The following is a 20,116-nucleotide window of genomic DNA, read 5'->3' on the forward strand; positions in this document are numbered from 1 at the left end:
ATCACAAAACAATATAAAAATATTTTAATATTACGCTAAAACAAACTTAAACTTAATTGGTTCATTATTATTTTATTAGATAAGTATACATCAATAATATACCATTTATGAAGTATACATATCTCAGCGCTAAATAATAATATACTAGCACACTTTAACAATGTCATTATCTAAATATATTATTTACTAGAGAACTAGACGTAACATTTATCAATGTTATATACCAAAACATACCGCAGAGTAGGTAATCTGAAATTTGAAACATAACTATCATAAATCGATATGTGGTATAAACAATAAACTTTAAGTGTATAATCATTTAACTATCTGGGAAAATCTCAAGTTTCAAAGTTCGATATAAATTTAATGAAACTTCGACGAAATTTATTTTATTTTATTGGTGTAACTCAAAAGTAAATAACCTTGCATACTTTCAACTATCACCGAAGGCTTATTATATTATGCTGCATTTTCTCTACATGACAAAATGTTCAAAATACTTTTGTTCTTATTATTACATTATTCATAAAACCATAATCATAAGAGTTTCTAGATTTTTTTTAGTTTTTCATTACAATTATTGTTGATAAATAATTTTTACTCTGTCAAAAACGTACAAATTTAACACAAGGTTTCTCATAAGATAATATTAGTGTAATTAAAAAAAAGTTGGAAATAAATTCACAATAATTTTTTATGGGTGTCTGAAGTTACGTTATAAATGTTTACGACATTGAATATACTATATACACCAGTAAATTTACTATTTTCTTATTTATGCAAAATTTAAATTAATACGTTTTGTACACATATACATACCAATGAATAAGTTATAAAGGTATTAGCTAATAAAAATCTTCTAATCCATTGAACATATATTGTGTTACTAACGGAGCCGATAATATGTTCATAAATAAAATTAAATCATTTTAAAAATAAAGGCAAAATGTAATACCTGCTGAATTAATAGTTTAAAAATAACGGTTTGTGCTATAAATTGAATCAAAAATATGTAAGCACTTATAATTGAATTCCCAAAAGAATTATTCGTATTTTAAGTAGGTAGGTAATTAATTTAAGGTTTTTACGTTGTATGGAAAAAATAACGGAAAAATATATGGAATATTAGAATATGTTCGTTGTTAATAAATAATTCAATAGAACCCATACAATATGCATGGTGTTTCTGAAATGGATGAAGTCACTAGTATATGTGTAGGTAGTCACTGTGATGGCCAATGTAGGTTTTTTTGAAATTTTTTTCTATATTCAAAGTCTGGGTCCATTTAAATTATCTTTAAAACATTATTTTAAATGTAAATATAATCACTCTAGTTGTATTCTTTGCGAAATGATTATACAAATCGAAGGTTCACATCGTTTTTGCGCTTGTCGAGCGTTTTTCATGCTCGAAGCGCCGACTAAAAAAAAAATAGTCTGACACATCGATGTGTATGAGAACACTACAAAATAAACAGTGGTAATAGTTATTTGTTGTCATTTACAATACTTGATTAATCAGTGATGTATCCAGGGAAAGAGCTGAGGGTGCTACAAGCCCCCCTTCCAAGAAATTTCAGGAAATCTTAAATTCTAAAAATGAATATAAAATACATATACACCATACGACATACGTTGTTCCCATAACCAAACTATATCACAAAGGCATAAAACGTAATATACAATGTTAGGCCTATCGGTATCGAAGTTATTATATTCACATTGTCATCATAGTTATTCACAAATAACATTGACATAATTAAAATCAATAATTATGCCATCACGGTTGTTCGTCGTTATTTGTTGTATTACGTATAATGTATTACATTTTTCGAACTTTTTATTTATTATAAATTATGTCTTTTGTTAACATATTTTTATTCGTTTTTGGCATACGGTTTTAAAAATGAATGATAAAAAACCGACACAAGTCAACTTGTAAGTCTTGTATAACTCCTCCTACAAAAAATCTAAATCGAACTCAAAGAATTCAAATTATCTCATTCACATTATATTTATAATAACACACACATTTTTAGGAATTTATATAAACAATCGTTAAACAAATTTTCAAATTTAAGTGATAAGTAGATTAAATTGGCCTTTAAAGGATTGAGACAAAAACTGTTCTTCATAATCCAGTAAAAATTGTGTTATAATTTATAAGTATTAAAAACAAAAATGATACTTCATGCATTTAACTTATTTAGATGAGCTTTAAATTGCATGTTATATTAAGTTATTAAATATTCTATAAGACTTAAATATTTGAATACATCTAAATACATTAAACTACTTAAGTAGGTACCTACTTATAAGTACAGAATATACTTATTTAAAATTTAAAAAATTTAAATGTTGTCTTGTTCTGGTAACTTGTAGGTTCTATTAGACCTAAGACATAAAGTTAAATTGATTCGATCATTTAAAACACTGTTAACCCCATTTTTGTTATTATTTCATAATTTTTATTAGTCAGCAATGTAAAACACTGTTTTAATTAGTCATGTATATTAAATTTCAACAAATAACTATCATAACTGTTTATCTTGTAGTGTCTTCATACAAACCGATGTGTCACACTACTTTTTTTTAGTCTGTGATTCGAGCTAATCCCTAACAACGATTTTTACATTTAAGATAATGTACTACAAATAATTTGAATAAACCCTGATTTTCAAAAAAATCTTCATTGGGCCATCACTGTGGGTACGCTATACTAATGAACCTCATCCATTTCAGAAACCCCCGATAACAACTCAATTTCAAAATAAGAAAAGTTACTCGTGGTGGGTTGTTACAATAAATTATGACCCATGTTTGTGATAAACTAAATAATTTCATATCATAGGTACTAAATTATTTATTTTTGAAATTTAAATTCATCCAATTAAACTTTATTAAATTATTATTTATTATCATACATATTATTACTCTTGAAAATGTTAACCATCTTACATGGAAAAAACCATAAATGTTAGACTAGAGTCGGTAGACTTTCAAGCCTTACTTTTTGTAAATAAATGTAAATAAATTATTACAAACTTTTTGTAATAATTATAGCGTCTAATGCACTTACACATCTGCACTTGAGGAGTGGAGGGGAGGAGGTTATTATAACTAATAATACATTTAAATGAACAGTTATGGTGGTAATACTTACCGAAAAAACAAGTAAAGGGATTTTTCGAAAAATGGGAGGGGGTATTATCCCTTATATCGCCATTTGTGCACTCCACTGAGTATCAATAGGTAAAAATTTATCTGATCTCCGTTCAGATTTCGTTTTCTGATGCAGATTTGTATGGCATTGCATGAATCGTGGTCAATGCCCTCTAATCGTAATTAGTTTTGGTTAATTTTTCCATAATTATTACTGTAATTTCAAATTTTGACCATTAACAATAGATTTGCCATGTAAATTTATCAAAAGCTTTATCTAAGGTTTAAAGAATCCATTAAACGTATAGAAACATCTTACACAGTCATCGAGCATGTTAATTAGTATATCACACAATTTTTAAATTTGGAACTCAGAATTTACAATAGTATATAAACCTACATCAGTTGTATTATGTAATATGCATATTATATATTATATATTTTATAATATATATTATGTATTTAACAATATTTATATTTACATTTATATATCACAGAATAATCAAAAAATATTTTATTTCACTACAACTATATAAACAAAATACACTAAATATTATAAAACAATATGAACAAAGTATATTTAATACTATAACCCGTACAGTTCCTGGAAACCGTCATGGTTTAAAAATTACAAGAGACGGTAAAGAAATTCCTACCAACAATTTATTTTTGGAGGTAACATGTTGTTCCCGACACATAAAATATATTATTATGGAACTTGTAACCGATACTGACGTTCGAATAGAAGTTTTCAAACCTCTTATACGTACCTATGACGTCACTGAGTGTGAACTAGATGGGTTATAACTATGTATAATATGATCATAGATATTATAATTTACAACATTTGAAAAATTTATTGCTTCGTTTGTACATTTTTTTTTTTTTTTGGTTAGTGTACCTAGTATAATTTTTGATATACATTAACAAAAAAAAAAAAAATTCAATGAATATTTTTTTAATATCATCGAGCTTAGGTTACACTATTGAAGAATACTATTAATACCTAGTTGTTTAGATTTTTTAAGAATGTCACTCAATTCACTGTTTTTGACACATGATTTATGACACGTTAATTGACCATTCTGAATTGCTCATTGGTTGGTAATTTTTAAGTTTATTTTTATAAAAAAAGTACCAGACGAATCCAATGACCATACATATGATTACTGTCAAATAGTAGCCGTCCACGTACACTTGACAACTTCCTCCATTTAAGGCACATAGCTATATACATTAAAATTAAGATGTATAAAGTAGCATAATATATATTGCAAGTATATAGAAATATTATCTTTAGGTGTTTTCATTTAGTGGTTAAAAATAAAGTGTATATAGCTTGAATACTTGATACTGAATACAAAATTAGTGATATCAACGAAATGAAACAACATTCTAATACCAATCATTAATTAACTAATAATTATATCTTACCCTTTTTGAATCTGGTGTAAGACAGCTGTTTCGTATGTCGTTCGAGCATGTACAAAAAGTTAGAAGGGCGACAATTTTTAGAACCAAAGTATTCGGTATTAACCATCCCACATAATAAAATGTATTAAATAACGACATGTACGTGCCGCCAAAACGTGGATCGCTTAATCGACAAAAGAAAGCCGTTAACGATAATAACATGACAAAACTCAGCATCTGAAAACAGAAATAATAACTGAAATAACTGAATACTTATCGTTCATTTTTTTTTCAATTAACATAAACAATAACTTTGCAATTATGTGTGTTCTATTCCGTGGCTTAGTAATTTGTTATTTTAGAAATAATTATTGATATTTATATTGAGATATCAAAGTTCTCAAATAAGCTTTTTCTCTTTAGACTTTAGTATATTAGTTACTACTATTAGACAACTTCTATTTTTTACTTCTATTTCTAATTAATATCGAGGTTTATTCAATGCGAAAAAGTTTAATGTATTTATTTTCAACAACTAAACTTCAAATGATAAAATAAACAACATTATATGCCTATACTTTCTCTTTTGCCAATTCGAAATTTCACCATAGCTTTACTTCAGCCTAAAGAATTATTGAATTTACTTAATAATATACGCACTCAATTATTTTGAAATATCTGCCTAAATATAAGTAGATACCTACTTACCTCATTCACTGTAAAAATTGATGCTAATGAGAAATAATAATAAATCGGAACATTTATAACTCCATTATGATTTATTAAACTTGGTGTGTAATAAATCAATATCATGTACGTAATACTCCAAATCAATCTGAAACGTAATTAATTCAAACTTTTATTTTTACTGCACTCAACAAACTCACAAAACAATTTATTTTTAATTGTAAACCCTTTTTTGAGTTAAAATTTGAACTACTTTAATTTTTTTAAGCATTTTTGACTTATAAAGTTAGTTTAAATAGTTTTAAAATACTAAATTAAATATCATATCTATTTTATAGTTTTGTAAAACAATTTTCAATAAATAATAACCCTTAGTATACACATTTTAATAACTCAAAAACTACTTGTCCAAATTTTGATTTAGATACCTCAAGATTTTTTTTCTGACAAACAGAAGTTTGAATCACCATCATGGCACTCTCTTACATAGTGTAAAAATCAAAGTATTTAAAAATGCAGTCCTTAAGTAAACGCAACAATTCCAAAAATCAGGAATTTGAATAAATTCAGTGTTCAAAGAAAATAATATGGTGAGTATGTTTGGTGTATCACTCTGCATATCATATTTAGCTTACTGACTCTAACCGTAATTAATTAATAATAGTGATGACTAAGACTAACAAATAAATAAATCTAATAACTTATCAATTTTACCCATTAGCAGTATAAATTAATCAGTATAAGTACAATTAATAAGGTTGTATTTTATCTACTTGATTGGTATCATTGTCAGATAAATATCCATTGGTTTAGAACCAGAACAGTATTTTGATACGAAAATCGGCATGATAAATTTGACTGCATACATTCCGGTTGTTGTTATCATAATGTCATCTTTAGATACCCCGGCATCGATTAATTTCAAATTCGATGCAGAGTCCGTTCCAGAAAATCCAAACTATAATTATATAAAACATAATATGTTAACGATAATTACGTATTATTGAAGAATTAAAAAATGTCATAACATTCTAACGCAACTGAATAATATTCACCCTTGCTGTAAGTAATGCCATTGCTAATAGTTTTATTTTAGGCTTATTAATAATGTCCCATAACAGTTTGTAATTTTGAAAAACGCTTATCTTTACGTGGTCCAATTCGAGTCTACTATCTTTCTCCTTTTTAAATATACCAATCAATGTAGTTATCAATAAAAATATAATGCTCCATAAGAATAAAAAACCTAGACAAAAATATCAAATAACAATTCATATATTTTAGTAGTAACTACATTTCAGTATAATAGTGTAGTCTATAAGTATTGCATTTAAATTTTAAAGAAACCAATAATCAAGAGAAGTATAATGGTTTTTTTTATTTATTATTTAAACATACTTCCCATTGGGATTTATCGCGGTGGCCAAAGACTCAAAAACTTTTCCCTAACCCCTCGTTTAAATACAGTTTTGACCCACCATCGAAATAAAAAAAATGTTGATCCCACGCTCTACACAAAACTTTTATGATGCACAGTAATATTCAAGTGATACATTTTCTAAAATCTAAAATAACTTTATTTAATCTTATTATGTCACACATGTTGACATACAGAACAGCAAACTCTAAAAGCGTGATAAATGTTTCTTCGCGACACTATAAATCGAATTTTATAAAAAAAAATTGATCAATAAAGGCGATAATGTAATTATACATACTATAAAACTATTAATAGTACCATTCATAATTTCATAGATTTATAGTACACAAATATTTTTAAAAATGTTACAGCAATATATACGTAGGTAGAAATGTTTATTTATTAATTAACAATTATTTTTTTGATATCGACTGGTGGTGCAAAATATCTCGGCATCTTTAAAGTTAGGTCATCCTCGCCTAGAATCGTTTTTCATAGTACACAATAATTTATTATTGGATTCAAGTTGTACACCATCACTAATTTAACGATTTTATTATTATTATAATACTACTTATTTCTCTAGCAATTTCAAGCATATGATAAATTAACAAAAAAAGAATGTGATATATTATATTTATCAAAATATTTGTAAACTTGGTTTATTAAAAAACCAAACATCGAAATAAGAAATCCACACTCAAACACACCAATGAAAAAAATTGGGTGTGCACGTAAGTGGGTTGTGGGTACTTAACCAAAAAGTAGCTTTCGAGTGGGTCACTGTAATGGTCATTCAATGGCTTAATAAAATCAATTCTGAGCGAAGATGATCTGTCAACCTAAGATATTTTATACAATAATATGTATATTGCTTTATTAAAGTAATTTATTTTATTAATGTTCTTACGACGTAAATAAACACCCGAAATAATAGGAAAATAGAGAATTTAGATAAAATTATTTCAACACTATGGACCTAAATAAACAGAATGAATTATGAATTATTTTCTATGAAAAGTGCAATGTTATCTAAAGTTTTTAAGTATAAGTTTAATATTGATTAGAAAATAATAATTTATAGTAATGCAAATCACAGATGGCTTAGTTAGATAACTTTGCTGAAATAAAGTTTGTATTGGAATCTATATCACTGATATTTATTTATGTTCTGAGATATACATTGATGGACAGGTTTGAGTTTGTAACTACTGATTTACGATATTACAATTTCTATATGCAATGTAGATTGTGGGTATAAAATTTTATTTTGATTCTGAGTAATTTAATGCCGATCATTGCCACTACCGATATTGATTATGATTACGATTATGTTGGATATTATCATCAATTCACTTTTTATTGTCTTTTATTTAGTATACAAAAACGTATTCCAATATACGAAATAAGATTTTATTTGTCACGTACAACAATTAAATGCAAATAACATGAACATACATTTTACTCTATCCATACGTACTTTGCAATGTTATCAAACCACCAGTAGTAGGCATAACTCGAAGATATTTATTGGTGAAATCCTCAGATACCAGCAGAATTGGACAAACTGAACCAATAAACATTCCAATTGGTAACCCAGAAGTATTGCAAGTAGATGCATGACCCACGTTATTTCTGTACAAAGATAACATTTCAAATAACAGTGGAAAATCAAACTTAAAAAAAAAATTGTTTATTTTGGATACGAAACAGACACTGACTTATTTAAATATTAGAATACAATTAGAGGAAAACGTTTTAAAAATAATTCTATGTAATGTTAGAATTACCGAAAACTTTAAAAGATTTTGTTAGAGGTGTACTTATAATAAATTACACAATTTCAAATAATTTTAAGTTAATTAAGTTAACAGAAAATGCAAGAAATGACTTGCTTCAAGTACAATAAATTCGTGTTACAACTTAAAATGTTTAACCTATAGATAATACCTATATACCCAATTCAATAAAATGTTTAAAGCATTAAACGTCTTATCAAACTTATCATTACACAAACCCAGTATTTTCCCTGTTATGCTTAGAATTAAAAGTAATAAAACAACGAACCTTTTTAACATAGTTAACGACCAACCGTCAACGACAACGTCTTGAATTGTGGACAAGACATTCATAGCGAATACCACAGATACAATCATCTTAAGGTTTGGTTTGCCTGATTCGGGTAACCAAATATCGATGTTGCTTGCCATATACATCAAAATTATCCCTATAATAATCGGATTGTTTTTTTATAAATATAATAATAAAATAAATGCACAACATTATAAATTAAAAACACAAGAATTAATAAAATGTCCACAAAAATCAGGTCAAAGTTTAATTGAAAAACATTTTTATCTTTATGCTTAAACTTTTGTAATATATAATACATTATGATAAACTGCTACATACCAACTGAATATTGAAGAGGCAACAACCACGATTTTCTTCTTCCAATCCTTTGTACGTAGAGTGAGTCTACTAATGGGGCCAATAAAACTTTCAAAGTAAAAGGCCAAAGCACGATACTGAATAAAGCCTAAATTAAAACATAATTTTATGACACTACTAATGTCTTGTAATATTATAATTTATTATAATTACACAACTTTTATAGTTATTATATTTTTAAGTAATAGTTTTTGTCACCGGAAGCTATTAATTGAAAAGTTACCTGTTCTTCATAAGTCACCATTTTTCTACTTTGTAAAATTAATGGAAGTGTAAAGGTTAAGCCTATTGGAAATCCTTGCAGGACATAAAGCAATAACAACAGGTAGAAGTTTAACCAATCTCCCTTCAGATTAGGAACGTCTATCATAGTTGATTTGTTAGCTGCTTCAGCTTCCTCGGGATCGTATTTCTTCGTGTGTGATTTACTCATGATCAATCGACTTGAAAATATACTGCACAAAATATCACAACACCTTTGGCAATAGAAAAAAAATCAAGAACAAACAGAATAATCTAGAAAATAATCAACATAAGTATTAAAAAACATTAAAATTATATTATCCTACTTTTAACATTCCACGGGGGTTAGATTTACAACAACCAGATTATCGAGAAATCAATCAAGTTATTAAAAATATTGCCAATTTTATTAGGAAATTAATAATTAAAACTACGGAATTATATACGTGATATACCTATTATATAATAGGATATTTTTTTAAAAGATTTCATTATTTGAAGGTGATTCAAACATTAAGTACCTACACCTATGAGACACGACGGTTACCTATATACGAATGACGAAATCAAAACTACGAAAATGTAGGTAGGTATTCTAAAAAGATAACCAACATTTTGTTTTATCTAAAAAGTAATTAAAAATGTTATCTGATAAATAATATTTATGTACCTATAACTTTTTATCTGGCTTAATTTAATATTTTTATCGGTACTTTTTTCTTAATTGGTGCTATTAAATTTATTGTAATTGCAAGTTTCATCAAAACTATAACTATAATATATTTATATAAATACTCATTTTTATTTCATATTAATCATTAATATTTATTCATATTAATCATTATACAAATAAATTTACGCTTACGAGTCCATAAAAATCCTTTGAACATGTTATCGGAAAATCATATAAATCATGTGATTAGTGTATCCTGTAAAATGTCTAAATTTTATTTGTAACTCAATCATTCAAAATATTCAGTAAATAATTTAATAATAATATAAAAAACAATATTATATAATATTATATTATACGTTTATTCAACAATATAATAATATTAAACAAAATATTCGTAACATTTTTTGATTCTACTATAATTATAAATGTTAAGTTCTACAGTATTAAATATAAATTAAATGATATTTAATACCATCTACATAGGTAGGCAAGTGTCATAACCTAATATGTTCATACAACAATGGTGATTGTATAGATTTTAATTTTTCGATCACAGAAAAGTGCTTTTTATTACGTAATTTTTTTATTATTATCTTTGCATTCTCCTTGAATGAAAGTCAATCAATCATATGATAATATATTATTATCGTTGTAACGATTAATAATTGAAAATGGAAATTTTCAATGTAACAATCTTTATGGAGCTGTTTTGAAATAGCATCATAAATACTTGAGTATTTTTCGATCACTTACTTTTGAGGATTTTTCGTGTAAAAATAATTAATTCCTGGCACGTAAAAATCTAATTCAAATTGTATTTTTGCAATATTCACAATTTTTGTTTATTATCTTCCGATAATTGAGGACAAGTTGGTGCATAAATTTAATCTAATGGTCAGTGCAAAGCATAAAATGCTTTGATGACACCCCGATCGACACGCCATAAAAAATTTAAAATATCTGCGTCGTGCGTACCCACTTGATGTAATTCGACGATTTAAACTTCAATATTATTCAGTGAATGATCAAAATAAAACGAATTCCTTCTTTACAAATAGCTTTTTTACTTATCACTATCCAAACGGAAAAATCCGGTTTTAAATTTTAAAAAATACGTAGATAGTATTGACTGTGACCTTCATATTACTGTTCTGGGAGTCTCGATCGATTTTTTGATGAAGATGAAACTAATTAAAATTTGAAAATATAGAATCATCACTAAAACATATCAAGCAAAATGTTGCATTATATTATAAATGCCAAACATTTTACTTAGCTCAGTTATAGACAATCCCTTACCTGAACCATAGTGCGGTGATAATGCTTAGAGAAGTTTTACCTCCCAATAAATATTTAGGTTTCTTAAGCACTAGAAAAGTCGGTTCTAATTTATTTAGTTTTTTTTCATTTATGTTTAACATACATTTTATATTTCTGTAAATAAAGCTATAAAATGTAGTACAAGGTTCTCAAATTTTTAGTACAGGAGATTTCGAAAATATATGGCCACAACTTTTTTAAAGTGTTTTAGTTAAAATGTTAATAAAATTGAATATGTTTTCTCTTGTTAGAAACAATACAATCTGTACATAATATAATACAATTAGTAAGAATATTTGATGGACAATAAAACATGAACATGACTAACATGAAGAGAAAATCACCAGTTGGTCAGCTATAGGTCTCTATGCAGTTTGCATTTTAAACTGAGAGATATGTTTCGTTATTTTGGAAGAGATATTCGGTTAGTTGATAATTTATTTTTTGGTAGTAATTTGTCAATAACTATTGTGAGTACTGTGATAAGTGGGTTTATGATTTATTTATAACATATATATATTTATAAATAAGGAGACTTGAAGAGTAAATTTGTACAAATGGGAGAGTCATGGATGTTTTGATATTTAATTATGCAACAGTTATTGGCATGTTGACTTTGTCGGCTTTGGAATAGGATTTGGCATAGGTACAGTTTGAATATTTTTATGTTCAGATAAGCCATAACCTATTCTGTATTCTGTCTGGGAACAAAAATATTATCGCATAGGTCAGAAGTTAATTTTGAGATGGAGTAGGGATTAGTAATTTTTATGTGTGTTGTCGAAAGCAAACTGGTTTGTTGACTGTTGGCGAAGACTATTCCTTAGATCCATGAAATTATTCAATGTAATTATTGATTATGCTGTAGTTATTACTTGAAAGTTTAAACAAATTAATTTAAAACTAGGGTCAACTTTAAAACTATTATTAGTATATGTTTATAATAGGTACCAGCATATAATAATATTTGTTGTAGGTACATCGTTAGAAAATTATTAATAAACAATAGTGATTTTGTATATTTATATGAATACAGATAAGACTTAAATGTCCCCTTCCCAAACATAAAGGTATTGAATAGTTAAAACATAATATTATGAGATATTAAAATATTATTTACACTTATAATATATTAATATGTACTTAACTTAGGGGCCTGGTGTGTGGCTCGCCGCAGTTAGTAATGTTTCCTGCGGTCTAGTTTCCTGATGGTTGACACCCCCTCCTGGTTTTAGCAATGAATTCTCCATAGCTCGATATTATAATAATTAATGGTGTAATAATAAGTGAAAATAATAATAAATCAAACATTTTTGGTTTAAATGTGACAACATTGCATAAAATATTCTATACCCAAAGTGTTGCTAAAAAATGATATATTTAATCGTATTTTACCGGAATTTATTATATTATTAATTATTATTTGTTGTTAGTATATAAACTCAAATATTAATATCATATATTATTGTTATTAACTTTTGAATCAATGCAAATTTATCGTAAAACGGTAAAAATACCTGAAATGAATCTAAATATTTCAAATCGATATTTCATTGATTCTTATTCAACTTCTCAAAAAGACGAATCTGATCCAGAAACTAAGACACACACACATTAGTTATATCATATGTAATTACCAAATTAAAATAACTTAAACAATTCATGTATTATATTTAAAATATTTTGCATACAATTTTAATTTATTGAACATTTGAGAACACCAACTAACCTTAGCAGTTGGGGGCTTGGGGCACATGAATAAATAATTATAACAAAAACAAAAATAATAATTAAAATCGTTATTATATTCATTTAAATATCTGATTCCATCGAAATGTTAGTTTCAAATATTTGTGAAATAAAATATTGGACTTATATATTTTTTTAGATTTTTAGATAAGAACTGTACGAGAGATACGTATTAATAAATACGTAATATTATATGCTACATTTTCAAGCCTTAACTGTACGAATTAATTTTTTTATACATTTTTAAATACAAAGCAATTTCCAAATTGTTGTGGCTTCAAAATTTAAATTTAAAATGAGTATAAAAACAACCATGTCCGTGTATTTTTATGTTTTTATATTTTTAAATTGCTTTAAAACTCCTTGTCTGTGATCTCATATCATATTTTCAAGGTTTTTTACCAAGCCAAACATTTTTACCAACACTTCTAAATGTCTATACATTTAGTTGAAGAACGCCTTTTATTATTCTTCCAAGAGGTTGATGACAGGTAACGAAAAAAACAAAAACACACATCACTATAAAACCTGAACATTTATGGCATATTTTTGCCCATAAGTTATAAGGTATAACCATATAAGATTTAACTATATAACTGCAGTTATTATATAGGTACCAGTATTATTTGATAAGTTAAAATTGTAAAAGTGTACAACATAATTAACTAAAAATAAAGTAATTTTTATAAAATGTACTAAACATACATACAAGTAATACAGAATAACAATTTAGTAATTAGATGATAGAATTTTAAAAATAATTTATAGAATAATAGGTACTGTTGTCGGGTCGATGATAAGTGACGGTGTGATTTAAAGATATACTGACATTGGTCTATCCAAATCAACAATCCAATGTGAACGATCTTTTGATTGAAAAATTTTGAACTGGCTCTTACAAATACCATACCAAACAAATCCGATCACCATACAAATGGCTACTTCAACGTAGTAACCGTCCAAAATTGTCACACAATTATGGGCTTGTTTTGTATCACAAATCTAAACAAATCATAGCAAATATTTCATTAAAATTGTGCAATAGTTAAACAAATTAATTAAAAATACGATGGTAACTAAATACAAATTAAATAAATTCAAAATGTCTTACGTTTTGAAAATCTGTTGTAGAACAACTACCATGGCCATCGTTTGAACACTTCTTAAATGTTAAAATATCAACCATTTTTAAAAGAACAGTATTTGGTATTACCCATGATAAAGTTCGAGCTGTATTCAATTATGTTAAGTAAGTGCCGCCAAATCGAGAATCACTAATCTTAATGAAGAAAGTAAAATACGAAAGTATCATGATGTTAATCAGCAGCTAAAATACATAAATCAGTACATATCAGTTATCTTTTTTTAAGATCATGAAAATAATATGTATTTCTTTATTAAAAACAAATTTTATATTCATAAATGTATTTATGATCAATAAATGTATCAGTGTGCTATACAATTTTAGACGTACTTCATTTATTGTAAAAAGAAAACCTAAGATAAAATAATAATATATTGGCACATTCACAACTCCATTATTTTTAATTAAAAATGGAGTATAATAAATCAACAAAACATATGGTATACTCCAAAGTAATCTGTAACACAAACATCGTCTTCTTAAATGAAATCAAAAAATGGCTTCGGTTCGGCCTCATACAGCGTGTATTTGATTGCATAAAGAATTGAAATATAAATATTTTTTTGGTACCTTATTGGCGTACATTTCAAGTACAAACTGAGTGGTTTCGGACCTCCAGTATACTTGGCTAGTGGAAGAGGTAAAAATATTCTTATGACAGACATTGCAGTAGTCACTAACATAATGTCATCTTTAGAAACACCAGCGTCCATTAATTTCAAATTCGCTACCGTTTCCATTGGAGAATAACCAATCTATATAATTCAAACAAGAAAAAGACTAGGTACTATTGTATTATAAAATTTAATTTAGTATATTCTACCAAGAGTTAAATAAATGTATATATTGTTAACATATTTATAACATATTAAAAGGGAGGGCACCTCTTGAATAAATCAATTTGTGTACTAACAATGTTCAATTTTGATAAATTTTTTTAACAAAAAAGTCAGAAACAATTTCTAAAAAAATAGTTATTTTTCTTTATTACGCTTCGAATTAAAAGTACCTTTAAAATACTACAGGTCAAGAAAGATTAAAATTTGGTTAAGGCAACGCTTTACAAATACTAAGGTGTAAGCAGATTTGGGCAGTATCTTCGATACAAGTATATCTTATATACAATTGAATCTTGTATTTTATATCTCAATACAATTATAATATGAAGTATCGAGTATCTTGTATCTCGATACGTTTTCAATCAATGTATCGAGTATTTGACGAAATAATTTAATCGAAAGATACTCGATACATTGATGCGATACTTTGAAAAATTAATGATTAACGATTATTTTCACTCGCCTACCTAGTAGTAATACATACCAACCACGACTGTTTGACTATGATTTAGTGTAATATGTTTAAAAGGAGCGAACATTTGAATTTATGTATACGATAATTTGATAGCAGTATTAATTAATTTCGAATTATCAACAATTCTGGTAGTCCTATCATAATTAATTTTATTTTGAGAATACAAAAACAAATACGCAGTTCCACAGGTGATTTTTTGAGGGCTGTAGCCTACAACTTTTAGACAATTATTTTTCAAACCATTAGCCATATTTAGTTATATCTGTGGACTGTGACACACCACACGTCAAGCAAGTTGAACGGCACTATACGTCTTCACTGTAGGTACCTAAATGGCTATAAAACATTTATAATACATGTATATAACCTTCTAAAATTATCAGTATAAAATATAAATATAATTCAATACCAAGTAATTAGTTGAATAATTAGTAGTATTATAGACTATACTACTATAGTATTAAAATAATCAGTATTTACGGTTTTTTTATCAACATAATTTATATAATACTAGTTTAATAATTAAGTTATTACCTATTCCCTATGTAGTTTATGACTATCTAAATAATTACGTACATGAATAATAATAAATTCTGTTGTAGAATATTATGATTAAGTTATTAAATGTTGCGGTCTATATTAACTAATTAATATATACATACCTAATTGTGCATGAATACAATTTTTAAAAAACCTGGGACTAATTTTTATTTCGAGTATCGGGTATCGAGTATAAGTTTAATACTTAAAATTAAAGTACCAAGTATCGAAATACTTAAAATGTAAGTATCGAGTATCTAGTATCTCGTTACTCCAAATCCAAGTATCTAGTATCGCGATACTGATTTTTGAGTATCTTGCCCATCATTGGGTGTAAGACAGCCCATATGGTTCTATGTATATGAGCCAGTCAATGCTAATTTAACTTCAATAAGAAGCCCAAGTATAAGTGTATACATTGTAAGTTATTTTGTTTTTGAATAAAATATGTATTTTTAATATGAAACTGATTTTTGTCTTTGAGTTATAAGAAATAGTTATTTTGTTTTTGTTAAGTAATATTTTGTACCGTATACATTATTGATAAACTGAGAATTGTTTGAGAACCTCTTTAAAATGCGAATTTTGGAAAATCCTTTCTTTGTGGATCTTTACTTCATAAAACAAAACTACAGATTAAATGTCATACTCATATAGCTTTGGCGGTTAGAGCTAGGTAATGATGAATTAGTCGGTCAAAACAAGTTCTTTTATATTATATACAGATTAGATAATATAAATATGTAGTATACTCACTGCTAATAATATTTGTAACACTTTGTTAATGAAATGTAATATTTTACAAAAGAATTTTTTAGTAGAAATCAAAATCATTGAATTAAAAATTTAAAAATTTAAGGGAAAATGTACTTGAAAATAGGGATGATAAAATTTATATTTATATTTTATACACAAGTCTATAATTTATAACCATATGAGATAACTGAAAGTAAAAATAAAACCTCGATAATTTAACGTAGGTACTAAGAGGTATATTTGAGGTATTTCAAAATGTTAGAAATATATAATTAAAAAGTTTGGTGGAAATGTTTCACTAAACTTAACATTTAATAAGTACTTACCGTCGATGTTAAAACAGCAATTAAAAATATTCTCATACTAGGAAGCTTTAATAGACTCCACATTAGTTTATAAGTCTGAAAAATATTGATCTTTCCATCTTCTAACCTAGTATCCTTTTCTTTTTTAAAGAAAGTAACTAAAGTTGTAATCGATAAAAATACGACGCCCCAAAGAAATATGATATCTATAAAAAACAAAGATAAATAAATGAAAACTCATCAAGAAAATGATCTTTGTCTTACGAAACTAGTTTTATCTAATGATAATAATCACAAAATAATACTATCGTATCCATTATTAAACGTTTTAATAAAATAATAGTGTAATTTGTTTAAAACTTTTATGTGTATAGGTTAGTTATATAGTCAATATAGATTAGTCAACTAGAATAAAATACACTGCAATGTATACACGACTGCACGAGGAGGCTACTTATCCTTAGGTTAAAATAAATTGTTACCCGCTTGTTTTATTTTAATTTATTGCAATGCAATAATGATAGTTTGGGTGACCCCCAGTTTTGAGTTAGGCCTTAGGTTACTTACGGTTACTTAAAACTCAGTGTAAAATATAAAATAAAATCACATACTATGACCAAAAATTCATTTTATTATGCAGTTTTTAAGATCCTCACAATCACGTGTTTTGGAACAGAAATAATTGATTAAAAGGTTTTCCAGTGTGGTGTCTGGTGTCAGCATACCATATAGTATATACCACCTAGAGAATACACATTGAAAGTTCTAGACTGGAAACAAAAAATGTATTATGGAAACAAAATGTTTCTAGACATTTGACAAAATAGTACTTAATTTAGAGTCGATATTTTTGATCAGAGGGCACTGGTGGGAGACATTACTCTTCGAGCAATGTATACCATAATTTTAACATTACTTTTTACTAAGTTATTACTTTTCCTGTACTCACAACTTTTGCTAAAAATCATTTCAGACAGTATTTATGACGTACTTTTGATGCTGAATATTCCTCCTGTACCGGGTGTGAGTCGTAAATATCTGTTACAGAACTGTTCAGATGAAAGAAGAATAGGGCAAACGGAACCAATAAATAATCCAATGGCGATACCTGTACAATTGCAAGTGGATGCATAGCTCACATTATTTCTGAAAAATAAAAGCATGGCTATTACAGATATTTTATACCACCCTTTTTTCAGTGGACCTTATGTTTAAATATTATATGTTACATTTGTATAAAACATATTGTTTTGTTTTTATTTGAATTTAAGACATCTAGTCATGTGATTGGTGTTATAATTTGAGTATGTTTCCACTATTCATTGTAGTAGTTATCAATTTTATTTTACTCTATTCTACAATATAGGTAGTCGTAAAATGTATATTATAAACTACGTGTATGAATACTCCTAAAAGTAATAATACGAAAAACCCAAAGAGTGGCACTAGGATAGGAAAGGAACCCATAATGGTAAACATAATAATATTTTATTTGTTATTGACATCGTATTTTATAAAAAAATAATTATTAATTATTATGGCACTCACTTTTTCAACATAGTCAATGCCCAACTATCAACGGTTATATCTTGAGTAGTATTTAACAAGTTGATGACGAACAACACACATACAATCATCTTAAGGTTCGGTTTTCCTGACTCGGGTAACCATTCATCTATGTTATTAGCGAAATAAAGTAATAACGCCCCTGTTCCGTGTTGATCATTGTTGTTAATTCACGTTACAAAGAAAAAAATGGATATACAACATTGTTACAAAATACGAAGATGATAATGTTATCTGTACAACTGAACAGATATCGTATAGAATTGTTTGAAAACGTAATAAATAAATTATTGGTTTTACCATCATATTTAGTAGTTTACTTTCAATAACAAATAAATATAGTCAATAATATACTCAATAATAATATCTTATTGAACTGGTTCATACAATTTAATTTAATAATTCAATAAAATAATTGTATTATACTAATATTGATTTTAAATGTTTAGGAAGTTTTTAAATTAAGTAATGCAAATATAAAGTAAACAATTTAAACATACCTATTAAGGATTGAAGGGGTATAAACCAAGATTTTCTTCGGCCTATCCGCCGTACGTAGAATGTGTCAACTATTGGGGCCCAAAGTAGTCTTATAGCATACGGCCATAGAATATAACTTATTGAACCCTTAAACATATTAATAATAATTTGATAATATTTCCAAATCATAAGTTGAAAATGGTATTTTTACTCCTAGTTCTTGTTGTTCAATTATCATATTGAGAAAAACATAATTAATTAATATTGATTGGACATATTTTAAATTACACATGATGCACTAGTAATAAATCTAATATATATATAATTTAATATTTAAATTTAAGACTATATAATTGGCATTAAAACCCAAAACACACATTACCTATAAAACTAAAATACATCCTAGGTATATATTATACTTACTTGTTCATCATAGGTTACCATATTTTTACTCTGAAAAATTATTGGTAAGGCCATTGACAAACCAAAGGGTATGCCTTGCATGGTGTAAAGTATAGTCAGTAAAAAGAGATTACACCAATCTCCTTTCAAATTTGGTTTTTCCCATGTTGAGTCAGTTGGTACATCTGCAGGTTTTTCTATTTCAGGTCTATTTGTTGGTGTTTTAATCATGTTTAACCACAAGATTTTTTTAAACTGTATTAATTAACACCTTACTTGCTGTTTATCACGGTTCAGTTGTTTCACTAAAACTACAAATACTAACATACTTATGTTCTTGAATTTGTTTTATCGTTGTTACCTGACCTTTACTCTAATTTAATCTTCACTTCTTAATAATTACTAAAAAATTACTAACTGTTTCTTAAATAATTAAATTCGTATTGCTTATATTTTGTTATATTAATTGTCTATATGGATAATGTAGT

The 20,116-nt window shown here is 26.7% G+C and overlaps 1 protein-coding gene and 1 pseudogene across 4 annotated transcripts; both read right to left on the reverse strand.

Moving 5' to 3' along the window:
* Nucleotides 1–3,661: 3,661 nt before the first annotated feature.
* LOC111036836 (acetyl-coenzyme A transporter 1-like) lies at nucleotides 3,662–9,950 on the reverse strand. Of its 4 annotated transcripts, none has more exons than XM_022319060.1 (10): nucleotides 9,703–9,950; nucleotides 9,357–9,609; nucleotides 9,095–9,221; nucleotides 8,750–8,909; nucleotides 8,163–8,317; nucleotides 6,318–6,508; nucleotides 6,036–6,220; nucleotides 5,284–5,410; nucleotides 4,597–4,812; nucleotides 3,662–4,389 (listed from the first exon to the last, which is right to left on the reverse strand). In XM_022319060.1, exons 2-10 carry the CDS (start codon nucleotides 9,564–9,566, stop codon nucleotides 4,225–4,227), a joined length of 1,536 nt encoding a protein of 511 aa, XP_022174752.1. In that variant the 5' UTR covers nucleotides 9,567–9,609; nucleotides 9,703–9,950; the 3' UTR covers nucleotides 3,662–4,224. The 4 variants fall into 4 exon arrangements, with proteins under 4 accessions (XP_022174752.1, XP_022174753.1, XP_022174755.1 ...); XM_022319061.1 differs by having other exon boundaries at nucleotides 9,357–9,649; XM_022319063.1 differs by having other exon boundaries at nucleotides 9,832–9,937.
* A 3,832-nt stretch (nucleotides 9,951–13,782) lies between these two features.
* On the reverse strand, nucleotides 13,783–19,859 carry LOC111036832 (annotated as a pseudogene).
* Nucleotides 19,860–20,116: the final 257 nt, after the last annotated feature.

Source organism: Myzus persicae, unplaced genomic scaffold, assembly GCF_001856785.1.
Source record: "Myzus persicae strain clone G006 unplaced genomic scaffold, MPER_G0061.0, whole genome shotgun sequence".
Lineage (NCBI taxonomy): Eukaryota > Metazoa > Arthropoda > Insecta > Hemiptera > Aphididae > Myzus > Myzus persicae.

Excerpts from the sequence above, each read along its gene's own strand:
- LOC111036836 (XM_022319060.1), bottom strand. The coding sequence starts at position 9,566 with ATGAGTAAATCACACACGAAGAAATACGATCCCGAGGAAGCTGAAGCA. Across the intron at positions 6,509-8,162 it reads TGGTTTGATAACATTGCAAA|GTTTTTTATTCTTATGGAGC; the intron begins GTACGTATGGAT and ends ATTTTTGTCTAG. Across the intron at positions 5,411-6,035 it reads CTGACAATGATACCAATCAA|ATTGATTTGGAGTATTACGT; the intron begins GTAGATAAAATA and ends ATTACGTTTCAG.